This window comes from Canis lupus, chromosome 5, assembly GCF_003254725.2.
Source record: "Canis lupus dingo isolate Sandy chromosome 5, ASM325472v2, whole genome shotgun sequence".
In the NCBI taxonomy this organism is placed as follows: Eukaryota; Metazoa; Chordata; class Mammalia; order Carnivora; family Canidae; genus Canis; species Canis lupus.
Genome location: NC_064247.1, coordinates 32744610 through 32770257, shown reverse-complemented (window position 1 = coordinate 32770257; position 25648 = coordinate 32744610). Strand labels below are relative to the sequence as shown.

Genomic DNA, 25648 nt, shown 5'->3' with positions numbered 1-25648 from the left:
AGAATGAGGACAGAGCAGAGAGGGTGTAGAGAGGAGTGCTGGCCTGAGGGCCCTAGAGAAGGCCATGGGCCTAGGCGGCACCCTGGCTCTCATTAACTCCCCTGGTGGAATGAGACACCCATATCTGGGCCTCTCCACCTGGGTGCCTGGGTCCTCGAGCCCCTGGGTCCCCCACCCCCTGGGCTGGCTCCAGATATTTCCCATCCCATCATTCCAGCAAGTTCCCTGGGCCTCCCTGTCCTCCACTCCCCTTCCTACTTCTTGTATCCAGATACGAGCTCTAAGTAGTTGGTGGGTGTGACGTAGTTGTGTCTCCGAAGCTCCAGCAGCATCTTTTGAGAGTACTGTGCCACTGACCAGTGCATGGTGACGAAGATCTTGGCCACCTTCTTATGGATCTGAGGCCCGAGGAAAGGATGGGGGATGGACAAGGAGTGAAGGCCAATGGAAACCGGATGTGGGAGGGGGGCCAAGGCTGGGTGCAAGGTGGGGAGGGCTCACATTCTCCTGCGTCCCCAGGTCCACTCCCACAAGGTACTTCTCAGCCACCTCCAGTAGGGCCTCGCGGGGCCACTCTGAGAACCAGTTGATGGTTGTGCAGTTCACCAAGGCTGGATACTGGCGGATCCAGTTCCTGGGGAGGGGTTTTGAGAGGCAGTTAAGCCCCTCTGGGGAGGCAGCCTCCTCTCTTGGCCTCCTCACAGGTCCATCCACTTTTCAGGAGCCTCAGGGTCCCATCCCTGTGTCCTGATCCCGTTCCCCTCAGAGCTAGCTCAATGTGGGATTTAGGAACAGGTTCTGGCTCTAGCTGGGGATCTTGGGCAGGTGCGCTAACCCTTCGAACATCAGTTTCCTCATCTCTAAAATGGGAGTAACAGGAGGAGCTAGGGGGGCTCAGTCAACTGAGCATTTGACTCTTGAGTTCAGCTCAGGTCACAATCTTGGGTCGTGGGACTGAGCCCTGCTTTGGGCTCTGCGCTAAGCATGGAGTCTGCTTGAGATTCTCTCCCTCTGCCTCTCCACCCCCACACTTGCTTGCTCTTTTGCTCTCTCTCTCTAAAGAATAAATAAATAAAATCTTTTTAAAAATAAAATAAAATGGGAATAAGAGGAATACTAACCTGGGTTGTTACTGGATTCAATGAGGTGACACATATAAAATAGTGCAGCACCCAGTGTGCAATAAATACACCACGTACCACAAACATAAAAACACAACATGGGATCCCAAATTGCCTCTCCCTACAATTCTGTTTCCCTCCTCCTTTCTGCTGCCCTTAAAAATTGAGTCACACCAAAAATGGATCAACAGAACATGGTACATACATATAATGGACTATTATTCAGTCTTACAACAGGAAATTTTGAGGCTTTGCGGCATGCTACAACAAGGAAGAACCTTGAAGACACAATGCTGAGTGAGCTAAGCCAGATGCAAAGACAACTACTATATGATTCCACTTACATGAGCTATCTAGTCACTTGAAGAAACAGAAAGGGGCTGGTGGTTGCCAGGGGCTGGGGGTTGGGGTGGGGGGTGGCGTGGAGGAAATGAGGAATTATTCAATGGATATAGAGTTTCAATTTTGCAAGATGAGAAAGTTCTAGAAATAGAAATCTGTTGCACAATGATGTGAATATGCTTAACAACACTGAGCTATATGCTTGCAAAATGGTTACGGATGGTAAATTTTATGTTCTTTTGTTTTTGTAAAATCACAATTAAAATTTTAAAAACAAAACACAAAACAGCAGCAAGGTAATCTAGTCATTGGAAAAGGGAGTGGACACCTCCTCTGTAAGCAGCAGGAGCTCTGGAAAAAAGGGGAGGTCTGGGGAGAGGAGCCAGGCCATCCAGGGCGGGAGAGCCCGGATCATGTGGGAGACTCACTCGTGGAAGGCAGGGCCACCCCCCCAGAAGAGTGGGGGGCCAGGACAGGGGGAGGGAGAGGCTGTCACCAGAGTCACCTGAAGGGGTCGCCCACAGGGCTGAGGCAGAGCACGATGTGCAGATTGTTCCGCACACGCTCAATGAGGTAGGTGAAGAGGCTGTCCGAGGACTGGGACACCTGGTCGGCCTTGGCCTGCTCTGCGATAAGCATCTGGATCTGCACCAAAGCCACATGCGCACTCGAAGGGCTGCGCCACTTCCAGTGGCAGAGCCCTGGGAACCAGGGTAGGGGGGACGGCAGCGGGGGGCAGGGGAGCACCTTCAGAATAGCCCCCCTGCCCCAGGGAAGGGACTTGGTGGGGGGATAGAGGGGGCAGGAGGGACGTGGGAGGGATGGAGGGGGAAGGAGGGATGTGGGGGGAGATGGAGGGGGAGGGAGGGACGTGGGGGGACGGAAGAGGGTGGCAGCTCCTTCCTCAGGAGTGAGGCTGGAAGCGGCTGGAGGGTATGGAAGGGCTGGTACCTCTTCGAATTCATCAGTCTTGTAGAGGTTGGGGACCTCACCGGAGCTCAGGATGTTGTTAATGTCCTCCAAGAAGGACTCGTCTGCGATCTGGGTGTCCACGAAAAGGAAGGATGTGGCCTTGAGCTCCACTCCCGCCTGGCGGTACAGACGCTTGATATCTGGGTCAGAGGTGGGAAGGAAGAAGGGGGGATAGGCTGACTTCAAAGTTGCCCTCCACCCCCAGCCAGCACCTGGTAGTCTAACTGCCTGTCACTCTGGGCCTCCCCCCTCCCTGTTCAGGTCACCACAGGAAGTCAGGCAGCTGACCTCACTCCTGCCCCCAAACACCCCCCCATCACCCCCACCCCCCCAGCTCAGGAGCCCAGCTGTACCTTCTCGGAACTCCTGCTTTCGGTAATGCTTGGTGACCTCGATCTGGAAGGTGATGTACTCGCAGATGGAAGAGGCCAAGCGGGCCAGGCTCTGGCGCCCACTGCCCCCAATGCCCACCAGGAGCATGTTGCCGCGAGGCTGTCCAATGACTCGCACGATCCGCGTGACTGGGGAGTCGAGACAAGTGCAGTGAGGTGGCCGGGCCACCTCCTGGGACCCCCAGGCCTTAAGCTAGAGACAGGGATGCCTGCAACTGAAGTCGAGGGACCCAGGGGTGTGTGTGGGGGGGGGCCTGGTGCCTAGACAGCCACGCCACTTGGAGCAGCCACCCCGTCTGTAAGGCACCACCCTCAAGCAAAAGCTGTTGGGCCAGAAGGGAAGGCAAGTCCCTAGCCTTGCAGGGGCACAGCTGGCCATTGGAATTCCGGGATGGGGACGCAGGCGCGGTGGCTCACTGTGCTCTATGGCCTCACGGAAGAGTACCAGTTGCATTGGCACCACAGCAGGGGACAGGTTGTACTCCTTGAGCGCCGTCTCCATGGCTGCCTTCAGTACCCCCAGGTCCGTCAGGTCCTCGTACACCTTGGGCTCCCGCATGAAGTCCCCTGGGCCGAGGGAAGTGGGGCTCAGATCTCAAATCCCAGCCTTCACCCCTCCCCTCCACCATGGCCCCAGCTCTGCCCCCAGGGCACCAGCTCACCGAAGATAGGGGAACGCCTGCTGGGACAAAGATTATGAAAGGTGAGGTCAAAGAAGGAGCCCAGCTTGTCGCTGATGATGGCCATGAAGGCCTCCATGTCTGTTGCATCCACCAGCCGGTCAGAGAAGACTCTGCAGGGAGGGAGTGGGCTGAGACCTGGGGACACAGAAGGGCAGCGGGCAGGGGCAGGGAGCGGGGCACAGGCATTGCACCTGAAACACTCATGGATCCAAAGTCTTGTGATGCTAGACTTGGTGTCGTGAAAGTCCTTGTTGGCTCTGAGCATGCCCTGGAACACCTGGGGAAGGGGCGTGGCCAGTGGGTGGGCGATGTAGAGGCCCTCTAAGGCTCTAGGGGGAAGGGGCAGGCTGATCTAGGGGGGGTACTGAGCCTAGAACCCCCCCTGTGAGGGGAGGGAAGGCCTCCATTGAGGCAGGGTGAGAGGCCAGAGTGTCACCTTGGAGATGTCACGGAGGTTGAAGAGGTAGTGGATCTTGGCGGGCGTGGGCAGGAAGCGCTGCACCACTGTGTTGTACACATCCAATGTGGCTTCGGTCACCACGTTCCCGATGGGCTTCACCTCCTCCTCAAAGTCCTGAAGCTTCTGATTGATCATGGTGCCAAATATCTGGATGATCTGGGACTCCTAGGAACAGGCCCCCATACTCACCTCCTTCTAGCCGCCGCTGGGACCCCAATGAGGGGAGCACAGTGCCAGGGTGAAGGGCCACTCAAAGGGGCACCAGAAAACCCCACAGGATCAAGAGAAATAATGTTTGTGTGCAAGATTTAAAAATCACAATCAGGGCTGCCCGGGGGGCTCAGCGGTTTAGCACCGCCTTCAGCCTGGGACGTGATCCTGGAGACCTGGGATCGAGTCCCACATCGGGCTCCCTGCATGGAGCCTGCTTCTCCCTCTGCCTGTGTCTCTGCCTCTCTCTGTGTGTGTCTCTCATGAATAAATAAATAAAATCTTTTAAAAAAAAAGTTTAAAAACATAAAATTTAAAAAAATAAAAATCACAATCAATGCAGGATATCCACAACGGACAAATCCCAATATATTATATGCAGAGGGCTCAGGATTGTTGCTTCCTTTTGCCTTGGGCTCTAGTATTGCCAGCAACTCTCGACGCCAAGCTCATGTGTGTAAAATCGTGGTGCTTGTTCACCATGAATTTTTGGCATCAGCTGCTTTCATGTTGCATTAAAATGTAATTTATCTTGATTCCTGAGGCTTTGGGGGGGCACCCCTGGGAGCCTTGCTCACCTCCCCAAATCCTGGCGCTGTTCTGGGCTGCCAGCTGTAGGATCTTTTTTTTTTTTTTTAAGATTTTTTATTTATTTATTCATAGAGACAGAGAGAGAGAGGGGCACAGAGACACAGGCAGAGGGAGAAGCAGGCTCCATGCACCGGGAGCCCGACGTGGGACTCAATCCCGGGTCTCCAGGATCACGCCCTGGGCTGGAGGCGGCGCTAAACCGCTGTGCCACCAGGGCTGCCCCCAGCTGTAGGATTTATCTTCCTTTGTCTACTTGGGCCCCCTGAGCTATCTGCCCACAGGGGCCACTGGGACCCTCAGGCTTCACATTCCAGAGACTGCAGCTAAAGCTTGCTTCCTGTAGCTTTCATGGCTCAGGAGAAGCTAGGACTCCCACAGTAGCAGCCTTCCCCCCACAACCCATACACACGTCTACTCAGGGGTCTCCCGGCCCCCCTGGATCTGCCCCCTTGTTCTCTGGGACACGGGTGATTTTGCCTCTTACAGTACCCGCATTCCCCCATGGCCCCCACTGCCCCCTCACTGTGGGGAAGGTCATGTTGATGATGTTGAAGCGACTCTGCAGCCTCGGAGAGATGACAGTGCGTCCGCCCCCAGGGGGACCCATGGCGGCCATCAGGAACATGTCCTGGGGAGCAGAGATGGTCAGTTGGGTGGGAAGAGACAGGGGAGGGAATAAGGAGGGTGTCAGAGGAGCCGGAGGAGGGGAGTAAAGGGAGTGAGGATGCGTAGAGGGGAAGAAGGGCTGGGACAGAAGGGTGCAGGGAAGGTGAGGGAAGGAAGGGATCGGGGTCATTTCCTTGAGAATTCTCAAAGCATCATATTTCTTTGTCATTCACTATGATCCATGTACCAAAAACAGAAAATACAGGTAAAGTTAAAGAATATTTTCTAGCCTTCACCTTTTTCTCCTTTTCTCTGTGTGTGTGTGTGTGTGCACGCGCATGTGGAACGTGTGTGTGTGTTCTTTCTCAGAAACAGAAGAATATGCTAAGTGTTAGGAGAGTTTCTGGCCCCAAGTGCCAGATGGACGGGCCCCAGCAGTGAGGATGGAAGGGTTGCTGCCCATGGATTTGGGAGAAGGAGTCAAACAAGATGCTCAGAATCTCGGGGGAGCAGAGCTTGGCTGGAGGGAGATGCTGGAAACATGGGGGAATGGGGACCCCAGGCACTTGGGCTGTTGGGGGCGGCAGCAAGGTTGGCATGTGAGCTCACGGAAGGAGCAGAAGGGAGAGCAGAAGATCCTGAGGTCCCAAAGCACAGGGCAGAGTCCCCAAGGAGAGTCGATAATAGGGACGGACAATGTCTGGGTGGAGAGGAACCCAGGTTACAGGATTCTTTCGGGGGGTCCCCGGGCATGGGAACTGACCCTGCCATGGCAGGGAACAGAGGCCTGAAGAGCAAAGTCTTGGGAGGCTTACTCTGATGTACTTGATGGTCTGCTTGGAACGATCATACCAGAAGCCATAGTCGATCCAGAGGCGAATCAGTTCGAGGGGTGGCTGAGACCCAAAGGTGTCCTTGGCTGGCATGTTCAGGTCATCCATAAAGGTGATCATGCTTTTTCCCCCAAATGGCACGTAGACACCCTTGGTTCGCTTCTCTACCCTGCTCTCAATGATGCTCTGCACGTTATTGGATGTGGTCTGGTGGAAGGGGGGGAACAGGAGGAGGGCTGGGGTCTCACAGGAGAAAGACAGGGTTCAGAAGCAGTGTGGCCAGGCCCGGGACCCCAAGGGAGGGCCAAAGGCAGGCAGAGCCAGGGTCCCCGGCTGCACACCTGCGCAGACATGTTGACCGTGAGCACCGACCACTGGATGGAGGGCAAGGACTGCAGAACACTCTGGGCGATGGATGTCTTTCCCGTTCCCACGGGGCCCACCAGCAGGATGGGGTTCTGGTTGGCCACCAAGGTGCTCACCAGATAGTTGTAGCGAACAGTGTCAACAGTAGGCACCATGATCTTATAGAAGGGGGAGCTGGAGAGGAAGGTGAGCACTGTCCAAGGGCCCGGGCCACTCCTTTCCTGCTCCCGCTCTCCTCTGCCTCACCCGTCACCAACCCTGACCCCCGCAGAGCAGGCGTCCTCCTTCCCTCCTTAAGAACCCTGTCCTCGCCCTCTAGACCCTGCTGCCCCCCATCCGGGAGCCCCCCTCCCTCCTATAGCTCCCTTTTGCTTCTGGCCACATCTCCCACCAACCATAGCCCCAAGGCCGGCCCACCTGGGGCCTGCTCTCACTTGGGAGGGTAGCGCCAACTCTTAGGGAGCTTGTCCTCAAAGGATGTCCAGTTCCGCATCTTGGGATCCACAAAGTATTCGTACACCGTGTCCTGAGGAGGGAATGTGTGTGAGGCTACCATGGCCTTCATTAGTTCTCTGCAGCCTGGCAGGGGTGCCCACGGCCCACTGGGTGAGAAAGCAGCGTTGGCAGGCTGAAACCCCGGCAGAGCGTGGTTCCAGGGGTACTGCAGAGTTCTGAAAAAATAGGACACCGAGGGGGCGCCTGGGGCCTGGGTGGCTCAGTCCGTTGGGCATCGGCCTTTATCTCGGGTTGTGGTCCCCAGGATCCTGGGGTCAAGCCCTGCATCCCTGGGCTCGACCTGCTCAGTGGGAAGCCTGCTCCTCCCTCTCCCTCTCCCTTTTTCCCTCCCCCCTGCTTGTACTGTCTGTGTGTGTGTGTGTCAAATAAATAAATAAAATCTTAACAACAATGAAAAAAATAGGATGCTAGGAGAGCTGGGCCCAAGCGTCCTGACCTTATTGGGAAAGGAGCCCTCAATCTCCCGGAGGTAACTGTCGATCTTCTTGCGTCCCTCCTCATCCACGGAGGCGCACACTGACCAGATCATGCTGAATACAAAGGTCAGCTCCACCATGGAGATGTAGTTTTCACCATCGGCTGGGTTCACCTGGATGGGAGGAGGGAAGGGGAAGTAGCCTCCTCTTTCTGTAAGAGATGAGGGTGCGGGAGGGTGGGGTTGTCTATCCTGACAGATCACTGCAAGGGCGTGGAGTTCTCCCTTCCTGCTCTGCTTGTAAAACCACGTTGTTGTGGATGACCTGGATTTAAAACACTGAGGTAAGCCTGAAGCTTCTCATAGCTCAGCAGTCACCCCAAGTCTCCTCTCTGCTGTTCTGTAAAGACACGGTGTCAGGGTGCAGTCAGCTGAGTGTCCTCTTGGTTTCATTTTGGGTCATGATCTCGGGGTCGTGAGATTGAGCCCTGCATCAGGCTCTGCACTGAGCAGGGAGTCTGCTTGACATTCTCCCCCTCCCTCTGCCCCTTCCCCTGCTCATGCTCTCTCTCCCGCTCTCACTCTCTCTCTCTCAAATAAATAAGTAAATAAAATCTTAAAAAAAAAAAAAAGACACAGCAGAGATGTCACCACACCATATCTACCCTAAAGAAGCGCCAAAGGCGCTCAAGGAGATAGGTCCAGGGGCATCTGCGGTGTCTTCTTTGTAAGTGCAAAAAATTGGAGATGACCTACACGTCCACCAGTAGAGGGATGGAAAAATAAAATGCCGTGTTCTGTGGTGGAATAGTATACAGTGGTTATGAGCAATGAAATCAATCTACACGGAGCAACGCAGAACTCAAAACCACATTGCCGCTTAGTAAGCATTTTGCAAACGCGCTATGTAACATGATATGGTTTTCAAATACCATATCATGGTATTTGGGGCCATGATAGGGCTTGTGCCACCTATTGGCTTGCACATAAATATGTACATAAAAGTTCTGTAACAGGGATCCCTGGGTGGCGCAGCGGTTTAGCGCTTGCCTTTGGCCCAAGCCGCGATCCTGGAGACCCGGGATCCAATCCCACGTCGGGCTCCCGGTGCATGGAGCCTGCCTCTCCCTCTGCCTATGTCTCTGCCTCTCTCTCTCTCTCTCTGTGTGTGTGACTATCATAAATAAATAAATAAATAAATAAATAAATAAATAAATAAATAAATAATTCTGTAACAATACTACAAACACACTGCAGTGGTTACTTGTGTAGAGCAGGGGAGCTGGCAGGGGGCAGGCCAGGATTGGGAGGGGAGGGTGACCCAACCAGACTTGAGCTTTTTTATATGAAAATTTTTAACTTTTATAAAGGAAATTAGATTCAACTATCACTTGTGTAATGCAAAATGAATCTAAAAAAATGAAAATTTTAATTTAAAATGGACCACGTTCGCGGCAGAAACAGCATGTTTGTTTATTTTTAAGTAAGCTGCACGCCCAACGTAGGATTTGAACTTATGACCTTGAGATCAAGAGTCACACACTCCACAGACCCAGCCAGCCGGGGGCACCCCCAGAAATAGCGTGTGTAGACTCCTGCTCTCAACACCCACCCCGAGGGCAGGTGGCAGGTGCTGCTGACACAGGGGGTGTGGAACACACAAGGCTGTCTCGGGGACGGTGGCATCTGCAACCTGCCACAGGCATGAGTAGGGAGCTCTTGAGGATGGGTTCTGAACTCACATACCTAGAACTACAGATAACATGACACACAAGTTGTTGTCCAATCCAGAATATTGGATTGGGGCCTAGAATAACCCTCAATCACAAGACGTAGGTGGGAAACCATAGGAAGCTTTACTGTCCATCACATTTGATGTGGGGTCCTTAGTCGGCTCTTCTAGCTTAGCTCAGCACACAGCTCACCTCACCCCCTCTCCCCTCCCGACCCCACTCTGGCCTGCCCTCCCCAGTACCCCTGTGCCACCATCACTCTACCACGGGCCTTGTTCTGTCCCTTGCCTTCCTAGTTCATCTAGAGAGTTTCAATTTAGATTAACTGTACCAGGAACGGCACATACTGTTGTCCTCTAACTTCATATTAACAGCCTGGTTACCTGGCACTGTCCTTATAAACAAGAGGAACCGTTTCTAGGCAGTGATTTAATCTCAGAAAAATATCCAGTTTTGGTCCTCACCCCACAATCCTAAACTGAACAACATTTTTCCTAAATATCAGTCAGCCTGAAAATTTCGGAAACCCCCTTGTCAGAGGAGGCTGGGGGCTCCGTCCAGCTGAAACAGCATCCCAAGGCCTCCCCTATTCCAAAATTTAATATATATTTTTTGAAAGGATGGAGAAATGAAGAACCAAATGAACTACCCTCCCAAAATAATGGTCAGAGATCATAGTGAGATTTCACTGTGTACGTAATAAGCAAGTCCGAGTCCTGAGTCTGGCCCTCCACGACCGGCACACACATGCACACGCACACCCCGCACTGTGCCACCATGGGTGAGGTCACCCTCTGGAGGTCCCTGTTCCACTCAAGTCTATTCAAACTGAGGCTGAGACACACCATGTCCAGAGGTTGTTCCCATGAGATCATGAGCCCTTCCTGCCCTGGCTCTGCTCCAACCCCGCTCACCCCATTCTCCGGTGTGGCCAGGGCTGAGTACAGCTTGCAGAGGGAGACAATCCCGCTGTATTCCGGTAGGGGCACCAGCTCAGTGCAATTGTCTTTCTTGAAGGCCAGCATCTTGTTGATGAACTTCTCAAACATGCGCTGCAGGGGCTCCACCTCAGTCTGCAGGCAAACAAGAAGGGTTCTGCAATCGCTCTTTGCGCCTCGGGCCACATGGGCTCCTCTCCCTCCCACAGCTCCCTTCAGACCTTTGGCCTCTTATCCAGCCAGGACTGCACATATGGCTTCCAGCCCAGGTCGGTGTAGTCAGTGTAGACCATCCCGCAGCGGGAAACGGTGGCAGGAGAGGCCATGGCCAAGTTCTCCACTTCAAACACAAGAGACACCTATGGAGATATTTTGTCAGAGCTTCATCTTTCCCACCACTCGACCCCCAGTGAGAGAAACACCCAGAGGTCCCAAAATGTCTCTATCCAAGTGCCAGGTGTGGCAGGATGAATAAAGAAGGAAGGTTTACAAACGACTGGCTTTTTAAAAAGAATTTAGGGCTCTTTCAAGGTCAAGCTTACGCAAGACCACTCTCTGGCTGCACCAAGTGGATGGATGCAGCCCAAGAATCCAGAACCCCAGGCAAACAAGGGAAGGTGGTGTCCCCGCAGGTCCTTGGGGTCTGCATCACTGTGCACAGGGCTTCCTGGTACACAGGCTTCTCTTCTAACAGTTGTCCTCACAGCCGCTGGGATACTCTCCCTCAGCCACAGGTCTCTCTGAATCCAGGTGTTCTCTTCACCCCACCCCCAGAACCTTTCCCTCTGGGGGTGCCCCTGCCCCACTACCAGCCCTGCTGGGTCCGCACCTGCTCAGGCATCGCGATGCGCTCCCCATTGATGAGGGTGAGGACTTTGTTGTCGTCCATGACCGAGTTCATGCTCTCGATCCACAGCGTGTCCACGGGGCCGTCGAAAAGGATCCACTTCTCATCCGGCTTCTCATCTTGGCAGGAGGAAGATGGTCAGGAAGCCAGACCTACTTTCCCCAGATACCTCCCCCTCTGCGTCCCACACATTCATCTCCTCAGGGATGTGAGCACGTGCCTCCTGGTACCTCAGCACTCCCCAGGCATCTTCCCCCCAAATGTGGACTTCCTAGCCCCAGACCATCCCCCCACTCGCCCCCAAGACTCAGGCACCTGCCTGCCCACCCCATGGCCCTCTGGGCACCTGCGCATGCTGTCCGCATGACGCTGGACAGGACGCCATCTGTCCACTCGTTAGTGTTGAGGTCATATTCCCCATACAACTCCCCTAGGGACAGCGCCTTTGGGTTCAGAGGGAACTCCTAAAGGGACAAGGGGGTGGGGTGTGCGTTGAGCGGCTGGCAGACACCAAGGCCAAGGTCTCCGTCTACTTCCACCCCCACCATCTCCATTTGCCCTTGGGTCTCCCATCTGTCCCAGAAACCCCTCCCGGCTCCCAGCCCTGCCCTCCTGGACCACACTGCGCCCCTGGTCCCCGCACCCCCAATACCCCCACCCCGCCACCACGGTCTGCCCACCCAGCTGGCCTCCTCCAGGCGCTTCACTGTCCCAGCTCAGTACCCTGACGATGTTGAAGTTGGGCTCTCCGGCGCGGCACAAGTTGGACAGGGAGGATTGGAGGACACGCCACGAGGTGGTCTTGCCACTGCCCGTGCAGCCCACAATCATGGTGGAATGGCGGGAGTTCTTGGTCTCATACAGCTGGATGACCTTGGTGAGGGTGAACAGTGTGCTCTGCAGGCCCATGTCATGGATCTCCTGCTCGATGGTCTCCCGCAGCTGAGAGAAGTGAAGATACACAGACATGGAAGAGAAAGCCAGGGGCCAAGAACGACTCTCAAACCACCCCCTGCCCATCGCCGCCATCCAGGGTGGGGGGTGTCACTTTCGGGCTGTTAGAAACGGCTCCAGGGCCCCTGAGCTCCAGCCACCACACACTCAGGAGCAAGCCAGCTCACTGAAGGGCAGAGACCCCAAAGGGTCTGCTCTGGGCCTCAGTGTCCTCCTCCACTAAATGGGAGTGATGAGGGCGCATTCCTTGTCAGGGTGTTGTGTCATCTCCCTGCTTTCACCCCCTCCCACCCCAGAATCTTTCTTGTTTCTTGCCAGCTTAGTGACACATTTACAAGGATATATTCTAACCAGTACGTTAGTGGTTTCGAGTGAAAGGATCATCCAGGGTATCTAAACCATTGATCCACCAGAGAAGATAATTCCTGTACTTTGGAGAATCGTCTTCCCTCCCACCCCTTCGGTCCTACTGTTCTGACACGGCTCCTGCTCTGGCAACCTCTCCACACCCCTGAGGAGGGTAGAAATGTAGAGGCAGGAGGGGCGGGTGGGTGCAGAGAAAGTAGGAAGGCTCTGGGGGCTCCATAGAGTAAGAGACCCTCTGAGTCAGGAGCGTGGGGGCCGCAGCAAGAGTGCGGTGTTGGAGTAGGTCTACATGGTTTCGTGGATAAGGAGGCCCGGCCTGTGGATGGAACAGGGCCTGGGAGCCAAGCATCCAGCACCTGCACCCACATGCCCATGTGAGGTCGGTGAGGGTAACGAGGAGCAGATACCTTGCCGTAGTCAATGACAGGCAGCTCGACGTTGGGGAACAGATCTTGCACGATGGCATTGAAGAGCGGCATGTCACCCGAGGTTAGCTTGGCAATGTTCATGTCCCGCATCGAGAGCAGCAGAACCTGGATGGGGAAAGATGAAGCCTCCGGCCTGAGGAACCAGGGCCTAGGCACCCACCAGGCCCTCCCTCTGTAAAGGGCTGAACAAGGCACACACCTGAGTGAGTCGTCAGCAGTATGACAGGCAACGTGGGGGACAGGCAGAAGGGTGGGGGGGTCTTGATCTGGGGAAGGGATCTGCAGAGCTTTGGTGGAGGCACCAGGGGACCAGTGACTGTGGAGGGTATGGCCCAAGGGCTGGGGCCCCGATCTACCTCTTCATCAGACAGATCCGGTTGCAGGCGGCGCTTCTTGCCGGCGTAGCGCAGGAGGGACGTGAGAGCACGCAGGCCAAAGTCATAGTGGTCCTGCCTGGAGAGCTGCTGCACAGCCAGCGAGTAGAGTGTGTACACTTTCTTGGCCAGAATCTGGGGAAGGAACACAGAGAGGGAAATCTCGACCTCCCCAGCAGCCTCCTGCCTCCACAGGGACTATTAGCAGCCAGCCCTGGGATGCAGGGTGGCTGGCTGCAACCTGTGGACAATCCCAAGGAGAAGATGTTGGGAATGGTGGCAACACGGATCAGGGACTTGACCGAGGGGAGGCCTCCGCACCCCATGGACAGCAACCAAGACGTTCCATGGAGGACAGGCCGGCTATGAGTCTCCTGGGGCGCCTCCGTGTGGGAGTCACCGTGGAAGGGAAGCAAGATAATCAATGCCAGGACATCGAGGGCATACCTTACAGTTGCCAAAGCCCTCCCCAAAGAGGATAATCTCTGCGATAAGAGTAGAATCAGGCACCACCATGGCGATGGGGCGGAACATGGATTTCAGGTTATCCGGCAGCTCCGTGCGACCAGCATAGCCTGGAAAACAGTGAGTTTATTTAGAACCCAGACCACTCCCCACAGACCCACTTCTCACTCGGCCCTGTTCTCCCCAACCCTAGCTCGCCCCCCGCCCCCCCCTCTGATTCCTCAGCTCCAGCTCCAGGGTCTCCCCTCCTCGGGGGGGGGGGGGGGCTCAGTCCAATCCCTGGTCCTCTCCTTCCTTTCTACGCGGCCCTGTTTCAAACTCAGATCACAGAGCTGACAATCTCCCACCTCTCCGAGCACGTGCATAACTCACGGCAGCCCGTGTCCTCACCACCCATCTCTCTGACTCATTTCAGTACTTGAGCCCCTTCCTGTTGGCCCTGCAGATCCCTCCCCGGGGCCCATCCTAGGGAGCACAGAATCCTCTGCATTCTGTGGAGATCCCTCATGTCTGCAAAAGGGGTGGCAGGTCGACCAGAACTTAGGGAGCAGGTCCAGCAGGGGGATGGCAAAGTATCCCAGAGGACTGGGGTGGGTGTAGACACAAATGGTTATCCACCCGTTTAGGGCAGCCAGGAAGACTGCCTCCCCTCCTCCAGAAAGTTGGATGTTTACCCTCCTATCATGCTTTCTTGTCCTTAGCCACCTTCCACTTGGGCTAAACATGCTTCCCTGGGAGGGGGGCAGCATGCAGCTATTTGCCCTGGACACCCAGTTCCGCTCCCCACCCCGTACCAGGGTTCATGGTGATAAAGATCCCACAGGACCACACCAGGTTTATTTCAAAGCCCTCAAAGTAGAAGCGGGTGAGGCTGGCGGCCAGGGCAGACAGGATGGACAGGATCTGCTGGGCCACCACTGACAGCACCTCCACGTTGATGCGGTTAAACTCATCAAAGCAGCCCCAGGCACCGGTCTGTGGATGGGAGGCAGAGTCGCTGGGGCCAGAGAAGTAGTGGCCCCTCCAATGGGGAGGCACTGGGAACCGTGGCTAGCATAGCCTGCCTGAAATGTCCTGATGGGTGTGGGGGTCTCTAAAACATCTGTGCTTGGCCGGGGAGAGGGCAGTGGGGTGGCATGTAGCCCCATGGCAGTCTATGGCCAGAACTTCCTGGCCAGACGGGACAATCTCAGAGAGTGCTAGAGCAGGTGGGGGCTGGGAAGAGCCCAGGGTGGGGAATTTGTGAGCACGGAAGCCTGTTCCCTGAACCGGTTGATATGCGTTACCTCATTGAGCCCTGACATCATTCAGGTTTTCAAATAAGCAGAAATTAAGCCTGAGCGAAGCTCCGGGAGGCACAGGGACCTGAGGGGATGACCTGAAGGATGAGGTGGTGGATGTGACAAAGCAGGGAATTGCACTGGGATTTAGCTGACCTTCTGGGACTGTACCATACATATGGGGCCTCTGGGTTGGGGTTCGGGGTATGGACCTGGGCCAGGCCTGAGTACATCCTGCCCATGGACTTATAATCCAGGCCCTCGGAGCAGTTGACCACGATGACGTATATGCCAAGCGCCTTGCCCAGATCCTTGACGGTCTCCGTCTTGCCTGTGCCTGCAGGACCTTTAGGGGAGCCCCCCCGATGCAGGTGCAGTGCTGTGGTCAGCGTCATGTAACACCTGCCAATTGAGGGCAAGAGTGGGTCAGACTCCTAGCAGCATCCCCACAGCATCTGCCGCCCTGCCCCGCCACCGTGTCATGGCACCCAGCCCACCTGTCTGTCAGGGGGGTGATGACGAGCCGGCCAGAGTTGCCCAAGTACTCATAACTGTACTGGAACTGCGTGTTGGTCTGGCGGATCATACAGTCGTCCAGATCCTGGAGAAACGGGGGCGGGGGGTGCTTGCAGGAGCCAGAGGGCCGACTGGGAGGCGGGAAGGCTACCATTACAAGAACAGGGGTTCTGTTTGGACTGCGGAGGGTTCATGGCCCGGATGAACAGTGGGTTTCATGCTGCACGACCCCCTTCCCCAATGTACACAGCAGCTGCCCGCAGTCTCTCTGGGCCCAGTCAAGTGACAGTCACGGTGGGCACCACCAAAAGAATGATTTGCTACTCCTGATCCAGGAGACGAACCAGAGTTAGGAACTAGGTTAGGCTACCGTGGTGGGACCGAGGATGGGGTTAGGGTACCATGGCATCAAGAGAAGGTGATTTAAAGTATGAGGCCCGCAAGCACCTTCTCCCAGTAGAAGCGCAGCTGGCTGAGCCAGTCAAAGGAGCTCATGTCCATGAGGCCACTCTTGTACAGCTTCTCCAGCACGTCCCGGGCATGGACTTCTATCGTCACCAGCGCCACAATTTTCAGCCGCATGATTTTGGTCAAGTTCCCCCTGATGGCTTCCGAATACTTGTTCAGCACCGACACCTGTGGGACAAGGAGGCGGGGAAGAAAGCAGAGGGGGCAAGGCAACCAAACCCTGACCACACCTCATCCCAGCCTCACCCGACTTCCCATCCCAGCGCTGATCCCAAACCCCCGAGATTCCTGACCCCCAACATCCACCAGGAAAGTGCCCTTCTGAGCCTCCCAGACTTTCATCGCCAGACTTCTGCCACAAGGCACCCTCGCTGTGACCCTATCTCTGACCCATAGGGCTCCACACCTGCTTCTTCTTCATGACCTTGAGGATTTTCTTGTCTCCTCGCTCCTTAGCTGTCAGCAGACACTTGGTGACATCTGCCGTCCACTGGATCTGACTGGCAGTGATCACCATCTGGGACACATGCAGAGGCTGGATCTGCTGGCCACCCCCGCAGCCCAGCTCCCAAACCCCTGCCTCTTTCTGTGCCCGGTGCTACTCCTCTCTCCATACACTTCATCTGCTTTGAAGGATGGGGCACAGGCCTACAGGCAGGAGCTAAGCATCTAGCACTCAGGGTGGCAAGGCCTTTGCCCAGAACAGGGGCAAGAAGCTTGCATTTGGTGAGACTCAACATTCTGTCTTGACATTTGCTGCTCCCCTTCAGCCCTTTCTTATTCCCCGGTTTCTGCTGACCCCAGCTCACCTGGCCAGCCCACTCCTTCACCCATTTGTCTCTCTTGTTAAGAAACTTCTTGAGGGCCAGGCGACAGTTCCGGAGAAGGTCCCGTAGGGTTACCCTCATGGTCCGTTCCACATCACCAAGCCAGGACTGGGGGGAGGGGACAGGGCCTTAGGGCCAGAGACAAGCATCCCCAGAGGGCAGGGGTTTAGGAAACGGGACTCCAAGGCTTTGGGCCCCAGAGACAAGCCCAGGCTAGGCAGCAGCTGGCTAGGATCCCTGAGGGACCTGGAGGCTAGGGGGCAGGCTGTCTGCTTTTCAGGTTCAGGGGAGAGCTTAGGGTTTTTAGCAATGGCAGGTGGGAGGGGGGAAAGTGACCAATGTGCCTTCACAGAAAGGTTCTCTCCTCACAGAGCCAAGCAAACTCTCCAAGGGGAAGAAGAGTCAGCTAGATTTTTAGACCCTCACTACCACTCACCTCCACGGGCCCTTCTAGAAGTACTGGGTGGAGGAAATCAATGTACTCGCCATCACCCGAGAACATTCCTACAGCTTCCCATTTGCTGCTGGGTCCCCCAACCTATAAAAATGGGAAGCTCTTAATGGTCTGGCCTGCACACTCATGATATCCACCTAGAAGTTCCTGGGCCCTGTGAAGGTAGTCTCTGCTCCTCCCGCCAACCCTAATGTTAACCAATCAGTTAACCAATTCTAAAAGGTTCTGTCCCAGGTAATCCAGAATCATTCATGTCCCCCTCCTGTTGGGAGGGGACGGTCCCCTCCAAGGCCTGGAGTACCTCTAGGTCATCACTGTCTCTCCCCCGCCCTCCATCCCATCCTGGCTGGCTCTGCTGACCTTCTGTATTCTCAGCAGTTTGATGTTGTCAAAGCATTTTTTGAGGTGGGGCTGGACAGCCTCTGGGTTGCGGGACTGGCCCAGAATCTCCAGGAGGTCATCATTGGACAGGAAGTAGAAACGGGGGAAAATATGGCGCTTGGTCTCTAGATACATATCCAGAGACTTCTGGATATCTTCCAGGACTGTGTTCATTTCTATCAAGGTGTCCAGAAGGCCTGGAATAAGAGCAAGGAATGACATTTGAGGGCCCTTTACCATGGCCCTGAGTGGATCTGGAGTGTGTGACTGTACCCACTTTGCCAGCTCTTGGATATTGGGGTACACATTGCTATAATGGTTGCTAGAAGCAGAGAAGTGTCTCCAAATCACTCTATCCCGCTTAGCCCATCCTCTTCATTAATTAATCATCAAGTGTCCATTGTACACTAGTCTGCATTTTTTACACTATGCATTAATTATACGGTATACAGGATTCCACTAATATAGCGACATGTCATCTCCCTTCAGTCTTACAATGACAGTTCCATCCCTCCAGCTCAGCCAGTCACCTCAAGAGCTGGATATTAGAGCCTGTTCCGCATGAGCACAATCCAACAAATTAGATCATTTGATTTCAATATATATCATATGCACACATCGAAAGAAGTCTGCAGGCACCAGTGTCCCTCAGGTAGAGTGAAAAGCGCATTAGACAGAGGGGCAGAGATGGCCATTCAAACTGCTGCCCTTTCACTAACTAGCATGTCTGTTTGAGCTTTTACCTCTTTATGGGTTAAATGGTAATAGTATCTACCCCAAAGAACAATTCCAGGTTCTAAGAAAAACAGATTCACGGTTGCAGGTTCTCAATAATCTTAGTTTCCTCCAAGCTTTGGGTTTTGATTGGTTTATTCCCTTGTTTTCCCAGTTTCTAGCTTTCTGGAGAAAATATGAATGCCCTGGAATCCAAACTCTGAGGAGATCCTCGTGCCTTCAAGTACAAAGTCTATGGGCTGCTGGGCCTCTGCGTGGCCCCTGAAGATCACAGGGTGACTCAGTAGCAGTGGGTGAGATGAATTTGGTGCTTGTGCTCAATGAAGGGATACTTGTTTCTCTGGCTTTGCTTATAAATTGTTCCAAAATGTAATTTTGCCAATGATCTCAAATATTATTTTCTAACAAATGCATGCTGTCACTCAACTTTGCATATCCTGATGCAGATATTTTATCAGAATAATTAAAATTAAGGCTTTTTAAATACATATACCCAAGGTTCTTGGGAAAATGAAAAATCATTAAGTTGGCCCAAGGGTAAACAAAGGTGTCTTCTGAACCTTGTGACAGAACTCTTCTCCTCAGGATGCCCACGCTTGGCATCCATCATCAGACCTCACTTCCTGAGTCTTGACCACACTCTACCAAAACCAACCAGCCTTTCTGTGTGTATGTCTCTCTTTCACCTCCTCACACGCCATCCCACTAGTTTACTCCACCCAAGTATTTGTTGAGTTTCACTCACTAAACTGTTATTTCATGCTCAGAAGAGGCAATGATGGTGCTGGTACAAAAGCCAGGTACCACAGCCTCTCAATAAATGAAGCATGTGGACACAACATCACACGTACTCAGCATCAACCCAGCCTCTGTCAGGACAAGAGGCTATGAAGCTCAACAGACCTGGATGGTGAGTGCTCCGGAGAGCATTGCTGTCCTTGCTCATCCGGTCCATGATGGTTTTCCAGTTGCTGTTGACCTGGTCAAAAAGGGCTGATTCACTAGGCAGCTGCTTACGGATGTCCTCTCCAAGGAAGATATTCTGAGGGGCCAAGAGTTGGGGATGAGAGGCTGTTTCTCACCTGTTCCCCACATTCTGCTCTCCACTCCCAGACCAGGAATGACAGCTAAGTGGAAGGTAAGGAGCATTAGAACCAAAGGCAAGATGCCCAAGTTCTGGAAGGACAGTTGGGGCTGGGAGGCCAGATCCTGGGTTCAAGAAGAAAAATGGAAGAAGGGCTAAGGCTGGCTGCTCAAGGAGGGAACTGAACCTGAGAGGTCATCACTAAGACTCAGACACTTGGGCCCAGGGAAAAAATGACTTGAGAGGTGGGAAAACATGGCCAGTAGAGCCAATATATAGGTCATATGCAGAGAAAGGAGTAAAGGTGGTTTACAGGAGCAGCTCAGGCAGGGAGTCCTGACCTCTAGGTACATCCACTGGCGCTGCACCGTGAGCACCATCTCAACAACCTCCAAAATGAGGGAGAGGCAACGTTCCCAGTGGTCCACGTCCTTCTCAAAGGCCTTGACAAAATGAGAAGCCTTCATGGTAGACAGGGCCACCTGGTTATCTTCCAATGCCTGGAACACCTCCTCTGTGCCTCTGCAGTAGAAAACATCAGAACTGTAGTCCATCCCCACGTGCCAAACCTCCAGAGGCTATGCAGCCCGGATCATGCAGCCTGTCCCCTGCCCTGCCACCCTGAGGCCCTCACTACCTGAGTCGGTGATGGCCTTTATCCTTATAGGGCACTATGTCCAGCTGAATCACCTTCCAGGTCTTGGCAATGTTCTGTAAAGCCTGGGAAAAGAAATTGGGGGACAGAACAATCCTGTTTTTAGTCCCTAGGGGGAACAGAACTCAGAGAGGCCATTGGATCCTGAAAAGCTGGCTGCAGAAGACTCAGGGAATGGGGGCTGTGGGAAGGGAATCAGTCATACCAACTCTATAGCCAGTTCTTTGGTCGCTGATGCAGAGATCTCCCCAATTTTCTCCACATGCTGGTCCCTCCCAAGGTCCACAATCTGCTCCAAGGTGAAGCTCTCAGATTCTTGATCAAACTCCCGTTGGATCTCGTCCCTGATCTGATCCCAGTGCCTGTGGCCAGGGACAGAAGGTCAGGTCATGAGGCCCGATATCAAAATCTACTAGAAAGTGTTCACATCAATCTGCAGGTTTTCTTTTTCCCATTGGGACAGAATACGCCATTTACGTATTTATTCACGATTCAACACACATTTACTACATAGGCCCTAAGATGCGATCTTAGGCACTGTAAGGAGGTGAGAGATTAAGGTGTTGATTCTCTGGGAAGGGAGTTCAGACTGATCACTGCAGGTTTACTGTAGACCGTGCACAGGGCCAAGCACTTTGCATGAAATGCCCCATTTAATTCACATATCCACTGCAAAGGAGGAACTTTGGTTCTTCCTTTTGGACCCAAGGAAGCTGAGCCTAGGGGAGCTTGAACAACTGAAGCAGGTGAGGTAGTCAGGTTGTACATAACCACCAGATGCTTAATGGTAAAGCACTATCAAAATCACTGTACTGGATGCAATGGGTAAGAAATGAAATTTTTTCCTTCTAAATGGATAATTATTAAAATGCCACTTATAAAAGAGTTTATTCTGTTCTCAGTGGCTTCAAAGGCCTCCTCTACAATGTAATGGATTCCACACACGTCAAAAGAGTAAAACTTGCAAAATAAAATTATAAAGTATTAGAGGAAAGTACAGAAAGAGTGCATGTTTAAATCTGGGAGGTTTGGGGTCCCTGGGTGGCACAGCGGTTTAGCGCCTGCCTTTGGCCCAGGGCGCGATCCTGGAGACCCGGGATCCAGTCCCACGTCGGGCTCCCAGTACATGGAGCCTGCTTCTCCCTCTGCCTATGTCTCTGCCTCTCTCTCTCTCTGTGACTATCATAAATAAATAAAAATTTTTTTTAAATGCTTAAAAAGAAATCTGGGAGGTTTTCTTCAACAAAGACCTAAAGCAAAAACCATGAAAGAAAGAGATACTTTTGGCTACAAAAAAAGAAAACCTTCCAGGGGTGCCAGGTGGCTTAGTCAGTTAAGCATCCAACTCTTGGTTTTGGCTTAGATCATGATCTCAGGGTTGTGAGATCAAGCCCTGCATCGGGCTCCATGCTAAGCAGGGAGTCTGCTTGAGATTCTCTCTCTCCATCTGCTCCGCCCCCCCATATTCACTTTCTTTCTGTCTCTCTCAAATAAATAAAATCGGTTTTTTTTAACATTTTTTAAATTTATTTATGATAGTCACAGAGAGAGAGAGAGGCAGAGACACAGGCAGAGGGAGAAGCAGGCTCCATGCACTGGGAGCCCGACATGGGATTCGATCCTGGGTCTCCAGGATCGCGCCCTGGGCCAAAGGCAGGCGCCAAACTGCTGCACCACCCAGGGATCCCATAAAATCGTTTTTTGAAAAGAGAATAAAGCCTTTTGGAGACAGAAGACATAAAGCGAGGGAGATGCAAGGGGGAGGAAATAGGGAAGGAGCCAAGAAGGCTAGAAAACCCAGGACGATGCATGAGACAGAGGACTGGGCAGGCCCAAGTGAAGGCCTCCTTAGGGTGTGTGTCTGTGGGCATCACCAGGTGGTGGCCCAGGCCAGGGGATGACCCTGAGGAGCAGAGGAGCAGCCTCACCTCTCTCTAAGGGCTGGGTTTCGAAGGTCCGAGATGACAGGCATGATCCTCTTGAACTGCTCTATTTTGGAGCGAGTGGTTTCAATAATTTCCCAGTTGCGATCCTGGGCAAAAATCAGAGGCATCAGAAGCCCTGACCACTGTCCCCACACTGTCCCCCTTCCTCAGCAGGCTTACCTCCTGCTCCCCCTCCACCCTCCACACACCTTGTACTCTTTGGCCAATCTGGTGAGGCGGCGGAACAGACCATGTGCCATAGTCTCCATGGCCTCTGTCTGTAGGGTCAGGAACTGGCCAATCTTCCACTGGTTCCAGTTCTCCTCCCAGTCCCGTGTGATCTCCCAGACTTGCTGGAGTGCATCCAGCTCCTTCATGGCCAAGAGCAGAGAGGTGCATTAAGTGACAGAACACCTGCCCTCTTCCCCGCTGATGACACTTAGGTCCACAGCTCCTCTCATTCTAAGAAGGCTTTCCCTCCACATAGTAGGGCTGCCTCCTCAGTTCAAACTTTTTCCCTACTCACTTGCCTTAGGATCTTGTCAAGAGACAAACACACGAAAAGATCCTTGATATCATTTGCCAAGAGTTGGACATGCAAATCAAAGCCACCTTGAGATACCACTTCACACCCAGCAGGATGACCAGGCCAAAAAATGGCATGGGGTGGGTGTGGATGAGGATGTGGAGAATTAGGAGCACTCACTTGGTGCTGGGGGGAGCATAAAACACTGCCCTCCTGGGGAAAAGAGCTTGATGGCTCTACAACAGATTAAGTGCAGAGTTGCCTCCTGACCCAGCAATTCTGCTCCTATGGCTGCACCCACGGGAACAGGGAGGGGGCCGCTGGCAGATACAAGAACACACACGTTCATAGCAGCTACACAGCTGAAAGGTAGAAACGAGCCAAATGTCCACACAACAGAAGATTTCTCAGCCATAGAAAGGATCAAAGCACCAACGTGTGCAACAATGTGGATGAGCCTCCAAAACATTATAGTGAGTCAAATAAGCCAGATCTGAAAAAGCCACATATTGTGTGGTTCCATTTATATGAAATGTACAGGGCAGGCAAATTCATGGACAGAAGATGAATCAGTGGTCATGGGAGGCTGAGGGGAGAGGGCTGTAGGTTTCCTTCCATGGTGATAAAAGTGCTTTGGAGCCAGAGATGATGACCTCACAACATCGTAAAATGTACAAAATGCCACTAAATCGTTTACTTTAAAATGGTTATCTTGCTTTCTGAATTTTACCTCCTTTTTTTTTTTTTTTAAGGTTCTCACGCTCCCATCTTCCTGGTTGGGCCCTCAGACCCCAGGCTCCTGCTCCCAGCGCCCAGCCCCTCTCACCACAGGGGCCTCGCCCAGCACACCACCTTCTCCAGGTTCTGCAGGTCCTTGGAAGCTGGCTGCTCGATCTTGAAGATGCCCAGATTGGAGCGGAGGCTGTTTTCTTCTTCCTGCATGGCATTGAGCATGGCCCGCACCTGGGCGATCTGCTCTAGGGCCGTCTGATATCCCACATTACTGGTGAAGGGGCCTGTGGGAAATTCAAGGTGAAGCTCAGGTTCCTGCTTAAGGCCATTGTCCTTTTGGGGGATCATCATGGCTCTCCTGACTCTTTGTGGGTAAATCTCCCTTCTTGCCTTGCACAACAGAGGTGGGCAGGAAAACAAGGGAATGCATTGAAAGAACAATGATTAGCCTTAGGAAAAACTCCTAATTGTGACTTGAGAATCAGAGATGGTGGGCCATGGAAAAGAAAACATGGAAAAGAAATACTGGGCAGTGTGTCGCTGACAGCAGTGCCAGGCCTCTATCCCTCCCCAGCAGCAGCCTTCCTCTGCTCATCCTTGTCCCTATCTCCCAGAGAATGAGGCTTTGAAAGATTGGGTCAAAACAGCGGTAAAGAGGGAGGGGTCAAAAACAAAGTACCTTTGGATTCAAAGTCTTCCAGAAGATTATGTGCTTTCTTCTTAAAATCATCAGCTGAGTGGATGAGGCCTGTCTTGAATTTATCCTTGTGTTTCTTCAGCATTTGCTCACTGTCCAGCAGGATTTGTTGGAATATGACCCACTCCCCATTGAGACTGTCCAGCATCTCCAGGACCTGAGGACATGAAGGAGGGGATGATGAGCCACGAGCAGAAGGTCTGTCCTCTTCACCTATGCTCTTAAGGGTTCTTTTCTGACCCTGTGGACCAGAGTCTGTGACCATGTTCTACATGCAGTGAGGCCCAAAGACATGAAGCCACAGCTTCTGGGACAAAGAGGAACCCATCACCTGACCCAAAATATCATTTGAGGTCTTTGGCTCTCTCAGAGGCCTTGGAATCTCACAACTTCTGCCCAGATCACTCCTCTGCTGCCCCTCCTGGTGGCACAGGGCCTGCTATGTGGGGGTTCACTCTTTCCCCCAATCCATGGCTGGTATGGGTCCAACTCCAGCAGACCGTCTGCCATGGGAACTCACGTTTTCCTGAACTAGCACCTCATACTTCTCAAGAATGGTGAATTGCTCATGTATGGGGGGGATCTGGGTCTCCAGGTTGGGCAGGTCATGCTGCAGGGTTTCCATGAGTTGCAGGCTGACCCCTAGTTCCTCCAGCGTCTGTGGGGGATGGCTGATTCTGAAGTCAGGCCAAAGAGAATGTTGGTGAGCAGAAGGGACCAGGCCTGCCCTCCCGTACTCCTGCTGCCCTGTGCCAGGACCCATACTTCTCTGCATTGTCCCGCAGGTAGGTGTGAAGCTCCAGGAGGCGCCGGGCTGCCATCTCCTTGAGCAGAGTCGTGAACTTGTTCTGCCACTCATTGCAGTGCTGCACCAGTGAGAACTTGAGGTGTGAGCAGTCCAGCAGCACAAACTGGATGTTGAGGACCGTCTCCTCCTTCTGCACGTTATTGGCAACCTCTGTGTAGCTGCAAGGGCCCATGTCCCCATGAGGGTGGGTTTTTTTTTTTGTTTTTTTTTTTAGCAGACAAGCCTACTGCCCTGTTGCCAGTTCAAGTGCTGGCTTCCTACCCCTACACCCATGCAGGGTGCTCCTTGGGTCTCCCATTTCAATCCACTCCAGCCATATGGCTGGGATCGTATCATTTTCCCAATCCCTGCCTACTAGGCAGCAGTCAGACTCTGGCATTCAAGGCTTGAGGATCTGAGTTGAGTACCCAGTGCTGCTCCCTAACTCCATGACCTCAGATGGGTTATTGAAACTGTCTGGGCCCCACTTTCTTGTTTTTTAAGAATTTATTTATTTAGGGATCCCTGGGTGGCGCAGCGGTTTAGCGCCTGCCTTTGGCCCAGGGCGTGATCCTGGAGACCCAGGATCGAATCCTACGTCAGGCTCCCAGTGCATGGAGCCTGCTTCTCCCTCTGCCTATGTCTCTGCCTCTCTCTCTCTCTCTCTCTCTCTCTGTGTGTGTGTGTGTGACTATCATAAATAAATAAAAATTTTAAAAAAAAGAATTTATTTATTTATTCATGAGAGATACAGATAGAGGCAGAGACACAGGCAGAGGGAGAAGCAGGCTCCCTGCAGGAAGCCTGATGCGGGACCCAATCACCGAACCTGGGATCACACCCTGAGCCAAAGGCAAATTCTCAACTGCTGAGTCACCCAGGCATCCCCCCACTTTCTTATTTCTTATTATCACATGGTGATAATAAAAGAACCCATGTCATGAGGCTGTCAAGAGAATTACATTGTCT

The 25648-nt window shown here is 53.2% G+C and overlaps 1 protein-coding gene across 3 annotated transcripts in view; it reads right to left on the bottom strand.

Moving 5' to 3' along the window:
• The window catches only part of DNAH2 (dynein axonemal heavy chain 2), an 87619-nt gene that overhangs the window by 26943 nt on the left and 35028 nt on the right, over positions 1-25648 (bottom strand). For all 3 annotated transcript variants that reach the window (XR_003128317.3, XM_025428482.3, XM_049110163.1), the window contains 40 exons: positions 24658-24858; positions 24413-24569; positions 23875-24049; positions 23316-23479; positions 22147-22308; positions 21941-22044; positions 20218-20374; positions 19995-20077; positions 19699-19879; positions 19177-19315; positions 17518-17735; positions 17140-17241; positions 16686-16811; positions 16283-16393; positions 15856-16044; positions 15390-15493; positions 15105-15294; positions 14407-14587; positions 13595-13722; positions 13130-13282; positions 12753-12878; positions 11749-11967; positions 11372-11489; positions 11008-11144; positions 10400-10537; positions 10155-10313; positions 7529-7681; positions 7011-7102; positions 6552-6750; positions 6193-6417; positions 5295-5399; positions 3947-4135; positions 3702-3787; positions 3490-3620; positions 3245-3394; positions 2789-2956; positions 2415-2575; positions 1969-2108; positions 502-634; positions 259-398 (listed from right to left, as the gene is read on the bottom strand). Coding sequence is in view for 2 of the 3 variants with exons in the window: in XM_025428482.3 (XP_025284267.3) it covers positions 259-398; positions 502-634; positions 1969-2108; positions 2415-2575; positions 2789-2956; positions 3245-3394; positions 3490-3620; positions 3702-3787; positions 3947-4135; positions 5295-5399; positions 6193-6417; positions 6552-6750; positions 7011-7102; positions 7529-7681; positions 10155-10313; positions 10400-10537; positions 11008-11144; positions 11372-11489; positions 11749-11967; positions 12753-12878; positions 13130-13282; positions 13595-13722; positions 14407-14587; positions 15105-15294; positions 15390-15493; positions 15856-16044; positions 16283-16393; positions 16686-16811; positions 17140-17241; positions 17518-17735; positions 19177-19315; positions 19699-19879; positions 19995-20077; positions 20218-20374; positions 21941-22044; positions 22147-22308; positions 23316-23479; positions 23875-24049; positions 24413-24569; positions 24658-24858 (5994 nt within the window). In the remaining variant the exon portion in view is untranslated. The remainder of the gene's footprint in view (positions 1-258; positions 399-501; positions 635-1968; positions 2109-2414; positions 2576-2788; positions 2957-3244; positions 3395-3489; positions 3621-3701; positions 3788-3946; positions 4136-5294; positions 5400-6192; positions 6418-6551; positions 6751-7010; positions 7103-7528; positions 7682-10154; positions 10314-10399; positions 10538-11007; positions 11145-11371; positions 11490-11748; positions 11968-12752; positions 12879-13129; positions 13283-13594; positions 13723-14406; positions 14588-15104; positions 15295-15389; positions 15494-15855; positions 16045-16282; positions 16394-16685; positions 16812-17139; positions 17242-17517; positions 17736-19176; positions 19316-19698; positions 19880-19994; positions 20078-20217; positions 20375-21940; positions 22045-22146; positions 22309-23315; positions 23480-23874; positions 24050-24412; positions 24570-24657; positions 24859-25648) is intronic.